The following is an 18,477-nucleotide window of genomic DNA, read 5'->3' on the forward strand; positions in this document are numbered from 1 at the left end:
GTTCCGGAGATCTTGCTGGCCAGGGTAGTTGACTTACACCTTCTAGAACACGTTGGGTGGCACGGGATACATGCGGACGGGAATTGTCCTGTTGGAACAGTAAGTTCCCTTGCCGGTCTAGGAATGGTAGAACGATGGGTTCGATGACGGTTTGGATGTACCGTGCACTATTCAGTGTCCCCTCGACGATCACCAGAGGTGTACGGCCAGTGTAGGAGATCGCTCCCCACACCATGATGCCGGGTGTTGGCCCTGTGTGCCTCGGTCGTATGCAGTCCTGATTGAGGCGCTCACCTGCACAGCGCCAAACACGCATACGACCATCATTGGCACCAAGGCAGAAGCGACTCTCATCGCTGAAGACGACACGTCTCCATTCGTCCCTCCATTCACGCCTGTCGCGACACCACTGGAGGCGGGCTGCACGATGTTGGGGCGTGAGCGGAAGACGGCCTAACGGTGTGCGGGACCGTAGCCCAGCTTCATGGAGACGGTTGCGAATGGTCCTCGCCGATACCCCAGGAGCAACAGTGTCCCTAATTTGCTGGGAAGTGGCGGTGCGGTCCCCTACGGCACTGCGTAGGATCCTACGGTCTTGGCGTGCATCCGTGCGTCGCTGCGGTCCGGTCCCAGGTCGACGGGCACGTGCACCTTCCGCCGACCACTGGCGACAACATCGATGTACTGTGGAGACCTCATGCCCCACGTGTTGAGCAATTCGGCGGTACGTCCACCCGGCCTCCCGCATGCCCACTATACGCCCTCGCTCAAAGTCCGTCAACTACACATACGGTTCACGTCCACGCTGTCGCGGCATGCTACCAGTGTTAAAGACTGCGATGGAGCTCCGTATGCCACAGCAAACTGGCTGACACTGACGGCGGCGGTGCACAAATGCTGCGCAGCTAGCGCCATTCGACGGCCAACACCGCGGTTCCTGGTGTGTCCGCCGTGCCGTGCGTGTGATCATTGCTTGTACAGCCCTCTCACAGTGTCCAGAGCAAGTATGGTGGGTCTGACACACTGGTGTCAATGTGTTCTTTTTTGCATTTCCAGGAGTGTATATAAAAACATAAGATAATGAAGATGAGTAGGAGAAACATATGCATAAAGTTTGGACAAGGCATTTGTAGTGTCCCACTTGACACAGTCACAGCATTTAAATATCTGGGCATAATGCTACAAAGTAATATGAAATAGAATGAGCATGTGAGGATTGTGGTAGGGAAGGTGAATGGTCAACTTTGATTTATTAAGAGAATTTTGGGAAAGTGTGGTTAATCTGTAAAGGAAACTGTATATAGGACACTAGTGTGATCTATTCTTGTGTACTGCTTGCGTGTTTGGGATCCATACCAGGAAGGCATCGAAGTAATTCAGAAGCAGGCTGCTAGATTTGTTACAGTAAGTTTAAACAACATGCACGTGTTACAGAATGCTTCAGGAACTAAAATGGGAGACCCTGGAGGGAACGTAACGTTCTTTTCAAGCAATGCTATTCAGAAAATTTAGAGAACTGGCATTAGCTAACTACAGAACAATTCTACTGCCATCAATATGCTTTTTGTGTATGGACTATGAAGATGAGAGAAATTAAGGCTCATAAGGAGGCATATAGACACTCTTTTTCCTTTGCTCTATTTGCGAATGTTACAGGAGAGGAAATGATCAGTATTGGTACTACGTACTCTCCATCACACACAGTATGGTAGCTTGCAGAGTCCGTATGTAGATGTAGAATACCCTACTTATCACTCACATGGGGATTGTGAGAACAAGTTTAGAATAATTACAGCATGCACAGAGGCATTTAAACAATCACTCTTCTCTTGCTCCATATGTGACTGGAATGGAAAGAGAACCTAATAACTGGTACAATGGAATATTTCCTTTGTCACGCACTTACAGTGGTTTTCAGAGTATAGATGTCAATATAGTTGTAGCAGTGACAAGAAAATGTAATATAACCAACTACAAAATCTTCTGGTAACTTGTAGCACCAAAATAAATAGGAGAAAACATTTTTATACTAAGTGGTCCATCAGAAACAACTAGGATTAATGATAAGATGTCATCTACAAATAAATGTTCCAATGTGTTTAAATACTACATCACAATGTTCAGTCTTTGCAGAATTAGTGAATTAGTGAATTGTGAACTAAATATGTGTAACTAAACACTGCATAAACAAAAACAGATTATGTTAACTGTGATATCTGAATATAAACTCACCAATTCTTATTGCAGAAGAAAAAATGAGTAGGGCTGGAAAAGCTACTTTTGTGGAAGAATACTTGGAATTTACAGCAATAGAATACATCAAATCTTCGCTGGGAACAAAGATTTTGAACTGTTTATAGTTGATTTGGTAGATTTTAATGTTTGGAGACTTGAAAATATTCACTGCATATTTTAAAAGGCTGCTTAATAATATGTAATGAGATATTAACTGGTTATCTGTAGAGATTTAAATGCAGACATCAGCAGTTAATTCTCCATTTAGAATAACAGCTGAAAGTAAATATGCAGAAGATTGTGTGACCTCAACTACAACAGTAACATAATAAACACGATTTACAATGGCCACAAAGCTCAGCCTGTGTCCATTACTAGAAACGTTGGCAAAAAGTGGGGGCCAACAACTAAAATAATTGAACAGAAAGAGTTTAGTGATGACAAACCCAGAGAATTAAATTGTCAGCTATCAATGGAAATGTAGGAGGATGTCTTCAACAAAAATGAAGTAAATAGCATATGAGACAGCTTCTACAATGTCTAGCAGCATTATTTTCATATAGTGTTTCCAACAGAATACAAGAGTAATATAGACAAAAATAAATGTTGTATAGCAAAAGTCATAAAACTCCCAGTAGACAGAAAGCAATACTCCAATCATTCATTAAAACACAATAATGCTATATCACAATTTAGACATTTTGGGGAAAAATGCAACCAAATAATCAGCAACATGAGTTGTTAAAAGAAGTCAAAAGTCATCATAATAATATCTATATTTGAAGCTCAAAAAATAAGACAACAGCTGTCTGGTAGGTTATCAGATGACAAATTGACAAATAGTAATCTTTGTCAAACAATACTTCTCTGCTAATGAAACATAACAGGTTCTCAGATCCAAGACAGCTTAGTTATTTTGTTGTATTATGTGTTCATGAGGATTCAGTCAAGTTAACCCAACATATTATAAAAATTATTTTAATTATATTTGTATTACAATATCAAAAGAGTATATACTTCAGTCTATAATGGTAATATCTTTATTTTGCCAACTGGCTACTGGTTTTGGCACACGTATCATCTTCAGGCCATCCTCCGGTATGTAACTGTCACACTGGCTTACCAAGTAGGTGTGTCAAATTCCCTGTAAAGAGTGTAATAGTTTTTACATTGGACAAACAGGACACTGCTTTCTGACAAGGTTCAAGGAACATTCTATAGAGACAATTAAGGAAAAATCTACTTTTGGTAAACATCTCATTCAAAATAAGCATGCAATACAAGACATATGGAATAATCTTGAAATTTTGCATATTGCCCTAAGGACCCATTATGAGCATCTTGGAGGAAGTGGAAATTTACAGTCACATGAAGAGAAGAGCAGATAAGGTACTCAATGATCAAAATAAGCTGAGGGAAAAGCAATTCTAGAACTTTTCACAAAATGGATACAAGAGTGCCACATCATGTTACTTACTGAATACACCTTCAATACACAATTTACTGACTTTGTTACTCATCTCAATACATCACTCCTCTTTTTTGTCTCCCCTCGTCTACTTCTCTCCTTTACCCTCCCTATGATATAACCTATACAATATGACTGTGTGCAAATGTATGGTAGTTTATTTAATATATCCTACTGTTTACTAAGTTTTAAATGGTTGATATATAATTGATTTTAAGATTATAGGGGCCCTGGCACCATGATATGTAAATGCACTTGACTTATTTTTTTTAAAATTTGTGGATACACAAAGTAAGTATGGACTTCAAATAGTCTCATCACTTATAACGGAAAATCCAGGATGGAGTGTAACAATATTATGAAAAGCATACTTGCTACTCACTGTATAGTGTAGATTCTGAGTCCAGATACGCACAGTGAAAAGACTATCACAAAGAGCTACCAGAAGCAATGGTAACGTGTGTGTGTGTGTGTGTGTGTGTGTGTGTGTGTGTGTGTGTGTGTGTGGGTGGGTGGGTGGGTGGTTGGGTGGGTGGGTGGGTGGGTGGGTGGGTGGGTAGATGTGGGTGGGTAGATGTGGGTGTGCGTGTGGGTGTGTGGGTGTGTGGGCATGTGCGCGCGTGTGCATCTGTCTGTCATCTGTTGTTGACAAAAGCCTTGTTGGCCAAAAACTTATTTTATGACAGTCTTTTTTGTTGTGCCTATCTACAACTCAGCATCTCTGCTATATGGTAATTAGCAACTACCCTTTCCAATAATATTGTCTCATCACTTACAGACCTACAGCATCATTGGGTTCAGAATATAATAATTGGATTACAGTGCCACACAGTATGAACGTACAAATGACAGCATTGCAGTCACCTAATATTAAAGCCTATCAATGCAGCCTTTTACAATTGCACATTACCAATGTGCGGTGATTACCACGGCCATGGTTGGTCGATGAGCTGCGACACCATGTGGAGAAGGTATGATGCAACCTCGCTGAGAGCCCCAGCATACAATTGACACTTCTTGGAATACTATTAACTGTAAAATGGTATTTGACATAGCTACTTGGGAAGCCAGTGTGACAATTGCATGGCACAGGATGTCCTGAAGATGGTACTATTTATCAAAACCAGTAGCCATTCAGCAAAATAAATAAATTGTGACTCTAGAATAAAACATATACTTTTGCAGTAAAGCATTGGTTGCTTTTCCATGAACAATCTATTGGAAATAAGAATGTACCCAAAATATCATGTCAAATATGCTCTCAATACCACCTTCTTCACTTATTGTACACATTTATAAAAAAAATTAAAAATACTGATAAACAATTAAATGAATACTACTCAAAGGATAAGAGGATGTAAAATGATTTCAAATACGTACAGGTATTATATTTGGGTCTTTGGCGCCATACCTTGATTCAACAGTGCTTGTAAATGGTAATTCCACTTTGTCTACAAAACTACCAAAGCCCATTCGAAAGTTTTCAGTGATATTTTGCATAGTTGCTGCCAGAGCACCTCCTAATTCAGACAGCCGCTTCTTATGATTATGCATAGACATGGAGAGATCCATAACATAATACAGATCAACTGGATAATCTTCCACAACACCATAATGAAATTCAACTGTATGTGTCTCACCTAAAGAAAGGTACAAACAATCAGAAATCACAGTACTTCATTTGAAAAATTAAATACTTAATAGCTACAGTACTAATTCATGTAATGAAGGCAAAATTATGCAGTGAGAGCATAAAAATTACAACTCATAAGAAATTTGTTACAGCTGAGTTTCTAGAAAGATATATATAATTTATGAAAATTGCAGATTTTGCAGTTCTTTATTGTTATAACAGACATTGTTACATGTAATGATGAACAGAAATTATGAAGGAACCAGCAGAAGAGCAAATCACAAATAAGTATTTTTAAAATCACCAAATAAAATAATGAAAGTTTTAACAATGTAGGAAAAGACTGATTATACTTGCGATAAAGAAGACATGTCAAGCTGTAGTCAGGCACAATTAAAAGACATTCACATAAAAACCTTCAGCCACAGCCTTACACACACACACACACACACACACACACACACACACACACACACACACACACACACACAAAAAAAAAAATAACTGTCGACACCAGCAATTCAGGTTGGCCCAAGGTCCTGGAGTTGGTGGCTGTGTCTTCGTGAGGTCCACTTGCTTGTGGCACATTTGTTGTATTCCCCCTTCCTCATGCCCAGACAGCATGGTGAGGCAGTGATGGAAACATGCCAGCCAGGCTGAGCGTGATGGTCCTCGAGCCATGGCACAGCCTGCGAACCAATTTGTTGGTCACCCCTGCTTTACCACAAAGAGCCCTGCTCATTACTGTCAATGCCACTTGCCTCTACACTAACATCAAAAAAGTCTATGTCCTTGCCGCTATTGAACATTACCTTTCCCAATGCCTGACTGACTCCAAGCTTACAATCTCCGATCCTATCCACATTCCTCCAGAACCTCAGCGCCATCTCCTTCATTCACTTCACCTGGCCTTCCTCAACCCAACAGCCATCTTTCTTGATGTTGGCCTCCACCTCAAGGATGGCTATACAAGTAACTCCATTCATATCAAACCTACTAACCACTAACAATGCCTGTAATTTGATAGCAGCCACCCATTTGACACCAAGAAGTCATTTCCATACGGCCTAGACAACTATGGTTGTTAAATCTGTAGTGATGAGCAGTTTCTCTCCAAATATGCCAAGGTTCTCACTGAAACCTCCACAGACCACCTACCCTCCCAACCTTTTAGAGAAACATATTTCCCATGCCTAATCTCTCCAGCTATACATACATATTGTGGGAATTAGTGAAGTTCGGTGATAGAAGGAACAAGACTTTTGGTCAGGTGAATACAGGATTATAAATACGAAATCAAATAGGGATAATGCAGGAGTAGGTTTAATAATGAATAAAAAAATAGGAGTGCTGGTAAGCTACTACAAACAGCATAGTGAACGCATTATTGTGGCCAAGAACGACTCAAAGCCCATGCCTACTACAGTAGTACAAGTTTATATGCCAACTAGCTCTGCAGATGCTGAAGAAATTGATGAAATGTATGATGAGATAAAAGAAATTATTCAGCTAGTGAAGGGAGACGAAAATTTAATAGTCATGGGTGACGAATTCGTCAGTGGGAAAAGGGAGAGAAGGAAACATAGTAGGTGATTATGGATTGGGGCTAAGAAATGAAAGAGGAAGCTGTCTGGTAGAATTTTGCACAGAGCATAACTTAATCATAGCTAACACTTGGTTCAAGAATCATAAAAGAAGGTTGTATACATGGAAGAATCCTGGAGATACTAAAAGGTATCAGATATATTATATAATGGTAGGACAGAGATTTAGGAACAGGGTTTTAAATTGTAAGACTTTTCCAGGGGCAGATGTGGACTCTGACCACAATCTATTGGTTATAAACTGTAGAGTAAAACTGGAGAAACTGCAAAAAGGTGGGAATTTGAGGAGATGGGACCTGGATAAACTGAAAGAACCAGAGGCTGTACAGAGTTTCAAGGAGAGCATAAGAGAACAATTGACAGGAATGGGGGAAAGAAACACAGTAGAAGAAGAATGGGCAGTTCTGAGGGATGAAGTAGTGAAGGCAGCAGAGGATAAAGTAGGTAAAAAGACGAGGGCTGCTAGACATCCTTGGGTAACAGAAGAAATATTGAATTTAATTGATGAAAGGAGAAAATATAAAAATGCAGTAAATGAAGCAGGCAAAAAGGAATACAAACGTCTCAAATATGATATCGACAGGAAGTGCAAAATGGCTAAGCAGGGATGGCTAGAGGACAAATGTAAGGATGTAGAAGCTTATCTCACTAGGGGTAAGATAGATACTGCCTACAGTAAAATTAAAGAGACCTTTGGAGAGAAGAGAACCACGTGTATGAATATCAAGAGCTCAGATGGCAACCCAGCTCTAAGCAAAGAAGGGAAGGCAGAAAGGTGGAAGGAGTATATAGAAGGTTTATACAAGGGCAATGTACTTGAGGACAATATTATGGAAATGGAAGAGGATCTAGATGAAGATGAAATGGGAGATAAGATACTGCGTGAAGAGTTTGACAGAGCACTGAAAGACCTGAGTCGAAACAAGGCCCCTGGAGTAGACAACATTCCATTAGAACTACTGATGGCCTTGGGAGAGCCAGTCATGACAAAACTCTACCAGCTGGTGAGCAAGATGTATGAGACAGGCGAAATACCCTCAGACTTCAAGAAGAACATAATAATTCCAATCCCAAAGAAAGCAGGTGCTGACAGATGTGAAAATTACCGAACTATCAGTTTAATAAGTCACAGCTGCAAAATACTAATGGGAATTCTTTACAGACAAATGGAAAAACTGGTAGATGTGGACCTCGGAGAGGATCAGTTTGGATTCCGTAGAAATGTTGGAACACATGAGGCAATACTGACCTCACAACTTATCTTAGATAAAAGATTAAGAAAAGGCAAACCTACGTTTCTAGCATTTGTAGACTTGGAGAAACCTTTTGACAATGTTGACTGGAATACTCTCTTTGAAATTCTGAAGGTGGCAGGGGTAAAATACAGGGAGCGATAGGCTATTTACAATTTGTACAGAAACCAGATGGCAGTTATTAGAGTCGAGGGGCATGAATGGGAAGCAGTGGTTGGGAAAGGAGTGAGACAGGGTTGTAGCCTCTCCCCAATGTTATTCAATCTGTATATTGAGCAAGCAGTAAAGGAAACAAAAGAAAAATTTGGAGTAGGTATTAAAATTCATGGAGAAGAAGTAAAAACTTTGAGGTTCGCCAATGACATTGTAATTCTGTCAGAGATGGCAAAGGACTTGGAAGAGCAGTTGAACGGAATGGACAGTGTCTTGAAAGGAGGATATAAGATTAACATCAACAAAAGTAAAACGAGGATAATGGAATGTAGTCAAATTAAATTGAGTGATGCTGAGGGAATTAGATTAGGAAATGAGACACTTAAAGTAGTAAAGGAGTTTTGCTATTTAGGAAGTAAAATAACTGATGATGGTCGAAGTAGAGAGGATATAAAATGTAGACTGGCAATGGCAAGGAAAGCGTTTCTGAAGAAGAGAAATTTGTTAACATCGAATATAGATTTATGTATCAGGAAGTCGTTTCTGAAAGTATTTGTTTGGAGTGGAGCCATGTATGGAAGTGAAACATGGACGATAACTAGTTTGGACAAGAAGAGAATAGAAGCTTTCGAAATGTGGTGCTACAGAAGAATGCTGAAGATAAGGTGGATAGATCACGTAACTAATGAGGAGGTATTGAATAGGATTGGGGAGAAGAGAAGTTTGTGGCACAACTTGACTAGAAGAAGGGATCGGTTGGCAGGATATGTTTTGAGGCATCAAGGGATCACCAATTTAGCATTGGAGGGCAGCCTGGAGGGTAAAAATCGTAGAGGGAGACCAAGCGATGAATACACTATGCAGATTCAGAAGGATGTAGGTTGCAGTAGGTACTGGGAGATGAAGAAGCTTGCACGGGATAGAGTAGCATGGAGAGCGGCATCAACCAGTCTCAGGACTGAAGACAACACCAACAACAACATCTCTCCAGCCATCTACCACCTCCCACATAGGCCCTGTTCAGTCACAAATGTGTGCTCCTCTCATGACTCAGTACCAGCCAGGACCCTTTTCCTGGGTTTCAAGTACCTCTTGTCACGCCCTGAAATGAGACATATCCTCCCTACATCAATCCCACACCTCCCTCAGTGGTATTCTCCCACCCACCAAACCTATGCAATATCCTTGTCCATCCCTACTCACCCCTGCTCTCAAACCCTTGTCTCACAGCTAATATCTCTGCAACAGACTTAGATACAGAACATTTCTCATACATCCTCCCACTAGGCCTATGCGAGTCCTGTCACAGGCATATCCTCCCATAAAACACATAACTACCTCTGAAAGCAGCCATGTTATATACAAACTAAGCTGCAACCACTATGCTGCTCTCTACGTAGGCATGACAACTACAACTAACAAGCTGAATATTCCTGGCAGATTAAAACTGTGTGCCGGACCGAGACTCGAACTCGGGACCTTTGCCTTTCGCGAGCAAGTGCTCTACCAACTGAGCTACCCAAGCACGACTCGCTTATTCTCTTCCCACCTCCCACTTCAGTCTTGTCTTGTACCCATCAATGCTCATACTAGTCTTTTCCTCTTCTCTACATCTCTCCCCCCCCCCACTCCATGCTACCTCATTATCCGAACTACACACCCCAGTATGCTGTTGCTCGTCATACAGTGTCATAGTTGAGGTCCAAGACTCAGAGGCAGTGTGTGTGTGTGTGTGTGTGTGTGTGTGTGTGTGTGTGTGTGTGTGTGTGTGTGTGTGTGTTTTCTGTTTCAGAACTACGACTTTGTCCAAAGCTTAATATTTCAGCAATCTTTTTCATTCGACCTATCTGTGACTCAACACCTCCTCCCCATGCTGATAGTAGCAATTTACCCTTTCCATGCTGTCATTGAACGTTTATTTTCTTAATTTTCATGGTAGAGTGTACGCGACAATTGTTTTTAAATATGGTTGCCTGAAGTGCATTTTAATGAAGTGAAAGAATAACTGCTTAAAAACCTCTTGAGCCCGTAACGAGTTTGATATATGGGACGGCACATAGGATGTAGCAGTATAATCCTAGATTCTCACTTAATTCTGGGTCTTGGTACTTTGTAGGCAGGCTTTTGTAGGCTAACTGGAGTCTATCTTCTAACATTTCCCAGTTCAAGTTTTCAGCATTTTTATGATGCTCACTCATCGGTCAACATTGCTTGTTAGTCCAGCCAGCTATATGTGTGAGTTGACAGAAGCCATAATTTTATGTTTCTGTGCCCTTCTTTAACCCTCCACCAGTCATACCAACGTATTTTGTAAAAATCTGGCTTATTTTAACTCCCACCATTTCCGGTCAGCTTCTTGACAGCTATTTGTCACAATAGCACCCTTCTTGCTGCAGCCCCTCATCACCCCTATGTTGTGGGCATACAAACAGTTCAATCAGTATGTGCCTGGTTGTTGTACAGAATGTAACACACGACTGGGGTTCAAGGTAATGCAGGTAGATAATCTTTGCACCACTTTGAAGTCTTATCAAGATCTGAGTAATACTTCATTATACATGAGAGCATCATCTGCAAAAAGTCTGAGATTACCATCAATGTTGTATGTCAGATCATTAATAGATAACATGAATAGCAAGGGTTCCAATAACCTGCGATACTCCTGAAATTACTTCTAATCTGTTGATGACTCTACAGCTGCCATAAATGAAAATCATTCATTTATGTATGTTGGCATGTCTTGGTGATTCAGTTTAGGTATAGAAGGAATAAGTACACAGTGTTCAAGCTGTCTTAACTAACATGATAAATGAGTTTTTCGGCTTAGGTACCTGAGATGTATATCTGAAGTTGCCAGACACAGAAAACTACAATCACATGTAAAATACAGGGGAGACAACCACTCACCTATAACAGATTGATGTATGGATCACACACACACATAACAGGAAACAATGTTCACACCAGTTTTTGAGCACTAAGTCTTCGTCTAGCTAAAGGATAGAGACACACATGCATCCACACAGACACCCAAATATACACTCCCATGGCCACAGCACGACTGATTATTGATGCTCTATTACTGAAAGCAGTTGCTTGAGCTAATGAAGATGGGGTGGGGGTAGGGGGGGATGCAAGCTGAAGGTAGCAGGAAAGAGGAAGGTCTTTGCACAGATAACTCTGCAGCTGCACAACAAGACAAGAAGAGTACAGAGGGTAGAGCAGATAGAGATGCAGGAATAGTGAGATGCGGAAAGGGAAGGGAAAAATGAAGGAGGGAAAAAGAGAGAAAGATGAAGCTCAACGGGGTAAAACGAGAAGGGAGAGGGTTGGAAAGTGAAAAGGGGGAAGAAGAAATGGAGGGGGAGAGAGAGAAAGAGAGAGAGAGAGAGAGAGAGAGAGAGAGAGAGAGAGAGAGAGAGAGAGAGAGAGAGAGAGAGAGAGATCTGCATGGAGAAGGACAGACATGGACAGAAGAGAAAAAGGGAAAAGATAAGATGAGTCAGTGGAGGTTTAGACCAGGGAGATGCGACAGTAGTGGACATGTTGGAGAAACAATTACCAATGCGTAGTTCAGAAAAATAGTGCTGGAAGGGAGTATCCAAATGGCCTGCATATTGAAGCAGCTATTGTAGTCATTACTGTCATGGTGTGCAGCATGTTCAGCAAATGAATGGGCAAGTTCACGTTTTGCCACAGTTTGGCAGTGGCCATTCATTTGAGCAGACTGTTGGTTGCTTGTCATCATAAGTTTGTCTGAACTACACAATAGGAATTGTCTCTCCAGCACTCCCCAATTCCCTGGTCTAAACCTGTGCTGACCTGTTCTCACTGCCTCTCCTTAGCTTTTGCCTTCTAGCTTCTGTCTACACTGCTCCTTCTCCATCCAGATTGTGCACTGCCTTTTCAGACCACTCTCCCATGCGAACATTCTCTTCATCCCCCTTCCCCTTCTCCCCCTTCCCCCTCCCCCTTCTCCCCTCTCCCCCTCCCTCCTTATGTGTGTGTTCTGAAGCCACTTGGTGAGTAGATTTTTTATCTATCCAATTAAATAACTAACTACTAAGTCATTACTACCTAATAAGGCTAAAACTATTTAAGATCACAAATAAAATGTCTTGATACATACACAAAAATGAATATTAAGAAATAATAAATAAAAACATATGTAAAACAAAACTTTATTATTAATTTAATTTACAAGAAATAGGCACCCAGTATCACTTTCTACAACAATCACCAGCAAACGTGTGTCATATCACCATAGTGGATAATTTTCAGGGATGTGTAAACAATCAACTTACACATTAAGAAAGAGAAGCACATGTTAAAAATTGAATTAATGATTTAAAATTGTTAAAGTGGTATAAAATGTCATTGTTATTACTTGTTAGTTGGGTTAAATTTAACATATTAATTTTTTAACAGTAAACTACTATTTTATTGTCTTTTTTAAGCATTCTTCTTCATTCAGTTACATAGCTGTTAATCATCTACTTCTAGATTGACATCATAATTATGGTCTCATAGCTCAAAACTGATAATCTCGAATTATTCTGCATTTTTTTGTTGATTATGGTCTGAATACATTTGATATTATCAATATTACAACTATAACTTCTTCTTCTTCTTCTTCTACTACTACTACTACTACTACTATGAATAGTCCTACTACTGCTCCTACTGCTACTGCTACTTTTGCCCTACTGCTCCTGCTATTACTATCATAAATATGTACATACCGATTCTCATTTTCAGTTCCACTCTCTGCGGAGTAATTTGTACTGCCGAACCATTGATTTTTCCAAGCGGTTTTTGGTGTTCAACAGGAATGGCTTGTTCATTTAATGGATTTTTTACATATTTCTGATTACACCAGTCATCTGTTGCTTCATGTAGATCTTCACAACGATAACTTGGTAAATTTTCTGAGGTAACCTAAAAAAATCAAAACAGTGAAAGTATGTTCTCTCTCTCTCTCTCTCTCTCTCTCTGTAGAGAGTGGTAGGAAGGGGGGGGGGGGTGAGTGCGTGGGTGAATACATGCAGGCACTACCATGTGATGTGGAAAAAAATTTATAACTCTCATTATGTGTACTTCTTCACAAATTTAACAAAAACTGAAAACTCATAATGTTCTTAACATTTTATACTTCCTAAATTTTTGGGTGTTAAAATAACAATGATAAACATAACAGAATTTCAAAAGCAGCTAATTGGAAAATTCCGATTTTGCTCCATATGTCCACTGACCATCGCTTTCCTAGTTGGATATCATACGAAAGCTTTCACAGAAAACTCATTTTGTGGAAAGAGTTGCACAGTATTTCTTCAGCCATAAAAATAATAATGTCCACACAAAATTACAATTTGAAATTTTCAACATTATTCTATTAATAAGGAAATTTTGAAAAGGATATAGCTAATTCAGATAGGTGCACAAGCTATCAACTTTCATCATGTAGTAAGTGCTGAAACTAGAAATGAGAAATTAAAATCCTGGATTCCCAGCCTTCACAGCTACAGATTCATTCAAATACAATGAAGACTAGAAACTATGATGATAAATCACTGCCAACTACCTGTGAAGATAAATGCATTATGCAAATTAAATTAAATTCATAGTATTTTGTTCCTTCTTTTAGAAAAACTATTTTAAGATACTTTGCTTTTTCTCTGCACTTTCAAAAGCAAGACACTCTGATTTTGGAAGTTCAGCATCATAGCATACTTTTTTATGCAAGATGAGACATCTTGATACAGAAAGGAGAGGAAGAGAAAGATGAATTATTAATGTCACACTATAAGTCTTTACTTCACTTTCAACTTAAAATCTCTAGAGAGTTTCTGGTTTCTCCAGGGATGTAATCTAACTATTGAAACAAACTTTGTATTACATGTAGCAATTCTTACATCGCTGCTCTGCTTTCCTTGGACTCATTTGTAAATTCCCCTAAATTGTTAATCTCTCTCTACTCATAATCAGTAATTACACATTTAGTATAGGGAACACATCTAAAAGTGAACACTGACATTTACTCTTCAAGTAAAAATTAATTTTTATGCTAGCTTTCATGCCCTTTAAATCTTTATTGAGTATAGTTATCTCTTTTCAATGGTTAAATCAGAAACTACTTTTACCGTTTTTAAAGGATATACATCAGATGGGATTATTTTACTCCTTGGCGATGTTGTGGCGATGCAACATGATAAGTTAAAATTTGGCATGTGATTTCAGCTTGTCAGATTCTTTTAGGACAAAAATATGTTGCTTCTTTCTAATGAAAAGAAGATACTGCGAATTCTATCTCCTCATGGTGCGTAATTGAAGAAACTTTGTTGGATTGCTGTAAAATTGGCATTATGGGAAATATTCCAATAACATACACCCCACAGTTTTTAATTAATGTGACTTGTTCCTCATTTATTTTCACTATTAGCCATGTGATGATCAGTTTCAGCTCTCACATAAGATGTTTTTCACAGGCAGGCACTTTCAGTGTCTTACTAATCAGACTAACAGTGGCAGATGCAGCACACTTTTGTGCATTAAAGCTAACAGATGGACATTACAAAGTTGTTATCAAATAATACAGATAGTGGACACAGTTGCCCAATAATAATGCACAGTAATGTATACAGCTAACACTGTGTAATTATCACCAGAATATTAACAGGGCAGCAGCCTTGAAGCATTATTTTACAGTTGATTGAAATGTGTGAACTGCACTTTGATCAAGGTGGATCACAGTGATATGACATATAAAATTACTCCTACATCAATATACTAATGTTGTGTTTATGAATGCTGACAGCAGACTTGTTACATAGTTTTAGTTCATATGCTAGCTCATGCAGGATTGAAGATTTTGAGGTGGGGTTTGCCTTATAGAGAGTGACATATGGACATTTCAATATTTTGGAAACTACATAACAGTTTGAAAAACTGCCAGGTTATATTTTACTCACCAGACTGAACTGTATTCTCAAATAATAATTTAGTTTACACAATAAACAGTTAATTAACAAAGAAAAAAATGACAGAACAATTTTGTGTGTCTACATTGAGAATTCGCTGATTATAAGTGTGAAAGCAATATTTAGATTTATATTAATTTATGTTCATTTCAGTAACTTCTTAATTCATTAATGGAGGGTCCCATTCAGCCAAGGAAAATTAGGGCAACAAAAGTATAGTGGTAAAAGCTGAAATCTACCAATCATATGGCTAATACAATAGAAATTTTGGATGTGTATGAACTTCAATATTAATTGTTTAGTAAGTTAATGAGTTTCAGGAAAACTGAAACATGCTACCGTAAAGTCTGGATGTTGATCTTTCTAGTAGATAGTGTCAATATTTCTAAGGTTACCTATTAGCTCAACTCATATCTACTCTTACACATATTTACATATTTATCATAGGTTCAATTATTCATTACCTTTAACATTTCCAGTAAAAATACACTACTCCAGTCAGTGGATCAAAAATTATCATAGGATTTGGGCATAAACAGTATACATAAGATGTGAACAGGCATTATTTAGATGACATTTAAGAAAGAGACCAATTTAAGTTTTTACACGAACAAAATCATGACAGATGGTGTAGTTCCAGCTTGCTATTTTATAATCCAGGATGCAATATAAATGTGTATACAGAGGTACATTGCTATTCATACAAAAGATGGCATGCAGAAAACAATTATATCCATCTTCTGCACAATGCTTCTTTTATTCGCTGAGCAGTGTCTTTTTGCAAGTACTACTGTCATTTGCATTCATTTTACTTTATGATTTTTCACCAGAAGGTTAAGAAGATTTGCGTGTACTTTATACTGGGCTTTGCCAGATTCATACAATCCCTCTATTCTTGTTGGAAATATTACTGTGGGGATCAAGCCATAGATGGAAATCTTCAATGTCTGATTCCTCGATCAGAACTAACTCAGATTAAATCATTACTGAAATAACTATGGATAGATTAGAGTAGTTTAGATTAGAGATTAGATTCAGTTTTTGTTCCATAGACCCAAAAATGAGATGATTCTCATGGCATGGAACAAATATAACATAAAACATTTGAATATAATACTCACTTCCCTGATCATTTGTCAGGAGATTGTAAGCCTTGTTGTGTGAAGCCAGATTAGTGAGAGTGTGTGATTAAGCTGCATTCATTAACTGGGCATGTTGCCATTGTTGAAGTATTCATTTACACTGGATCTTTTGTGAAAACAAAGAATTTGTTTCAGGAGAAATTTCCAGGACGTTCTGTGCGAGCAAAAACCCATACATGAATTGACTGAAAAGTAGCGGTGTACAGGTTCAGTTCAAAATGCTCCCAGGAACAGTCCACCAACTGTCTGCTCATCTGAATAAAAGAGGCAGGTGTAGGAGATAATGAAAAGAAGTCATCATAAGTCAACCAGGACATTGAGTCAACAGGTTCATGCGAGTGAGAGAAGTTGCAGACATGTTTTAAGGGGACTAAAGTTAAAACTGTACTGGGTAAGTGTTTTGCAATAACTGACAAAGCCTTACCTGCAGAAGAGAGAGCACTTCTGTTCATGGCTGTTGGTAAATGTTGCCAGTGGTGTCTTGGGCCCCCTTAAGGCTCATCATGAGTGACAAGGTGTGGTTCCACCTGTCTGGGTGCATAAATTCCCAGAACAATAGATATTGGTCAACAGAAAATCAACATGAGATCCACCAGATACCCTTGCATAATGAGAGGATTGGTGTCCAGTGTGTTGTTCCCACCACAAGAGTTATGGGCCCCATATTCTTTGAGACGACAGTGGACAGTAGCATGTATTTGGGTATCCTAGAGGAGTTTTATTCAAACTTGACAGAAGAACAGTGTCAGAGTTCGTTGACTTTGCGGGTTGGTTTTACATGCTACTCTTGTATGTATTGAGCTACTGGCTGAAAATAGTACTTGCTACAAATTTCATTAAGGAATAAATATACTGAGAGGCAGTGGTTAGAACAACCAGTTCTTTGAACAGGTTTCTACATGATGTCCTTGAATTTACACCACAAATGGGTCTTATTACATGCTTTTACACTCTTAAAAACGTTTCCTCAGATTGACTACTTATTGCAGAATATGATCCCATATGACACAATACAAAGAAAGTAAGCAAAGTTTGCAAGGTTTTTCTATATTTATATCTCCCAGATCTGACATGATTCTCACCGCAAATATAGACTTGATTAGGTGCTTCAGCAATTCTGTGGTATGCTCTTCCCAACTGAATTTACTATCGAGTTGTAATCCTAGAAATTTGACAGTGTCAACCTCTTTGATCCACTTGTCTTCTACGTTATACAAATGCCACAAGGAAATCTCTTACAAGTTCTGAACTGCATAGAGTGGGTGTTTGTGTAATAGCTAAACAACTACCTCCCAATATCACACCTTTTTATTCTTTTCGCATTATGAATTTGTATGAATGTTTTCTTTTACTCATTGGTAATAAGAAATTTGTACATTGGCACAGAAGATGGCCTTTTAAAATTATCTTTGAAACAGAAGAGCAATGTCAAGAGAATATTCAATTTTTTTAACAACTTTTGTTTCAGTATCACCTGAGAGTGCTTATGTTTAAGATCTCACATGAAAAGGAAATTTAATTTTTACTGATGTGTCAATGATGTGTGTAGTGGATGGTATGTGTGTATAAAAATGCAAGCAAAATTATATATTAAAAGTTATCACAGCCACAAGAATATTTTTATTTATTACACCTAGATTGTTCATGAGCACGACTTTTGCCTGCAGTCAGAAGAGGCAGTAATTTCTTCTATCCTGCAAGACATCTTAAAATATATATGTGCTAATTATCAAGATTTAGTGGATGGACTGTCTGATCAGCAACCACAGAAAACTAGAGGTAAATTAATGGTATCAGTGAAACCTAATAGTGACTTCTATTAAATACATATGTGAATAATCTAACAATTGACTTTTTGTTAAGCACCAAGTTTGCTACAAAATCAGACATTCTAAAAATCCCCATGGACAGAGTAAGAAAAATTATCCCGTATATATTATTCATTTTTGTGACTTCAGTATTTGTACATTGAATTGTATTTTTCTTCTGCTACAAGGAAAACTGCTCATAGC

The 18,477-nt window shown here is 38.7% G+C and overlaps 1 protein-coding gene across 1 annotated transcript in view; it reads right to left on the bottom strand.

Annotated features, from left to right (window-relative positions):
* The window catches only part of LOC126335142 (integrin beta-PS-like), a 257,184-nt gene that overhangs the window by 229,360 nt on the left and 9,347 nt on the right, over nt 1-18,477 (bottom strand). The window contains exons 2-3 of the mRNA XM_049998103.1: nt 13,089-13,284; nt 5,115-5,343 (exon numbers count right to left, since the gene is read on the bottom strand). Of these exons, the coding sequence (XP_049854060.1) occupies nt 5,115-5,343; nt 13,089-13,284 (425 nt within the window). The remainder of the gene's footprint in view (nt 1-5,114; nt 5,344-13,088; nt 13,285-18,477) is intronic.

This window comes from Schistocerca gregaria, chromosome 2, assembly GCF_023897955.1.
Source record: "Schistocerca gregaria isolate iqSchGreg1 chromosome 2, iqSchGreg1.2, whole genome shotgun sequence".
Taxonomy (NCBI): Eukaryota; Metazoa; Arthropoda; class Insecta; order Orthoptera; family Acrididae; genus Schistocerca; species Schistocerca gregaria.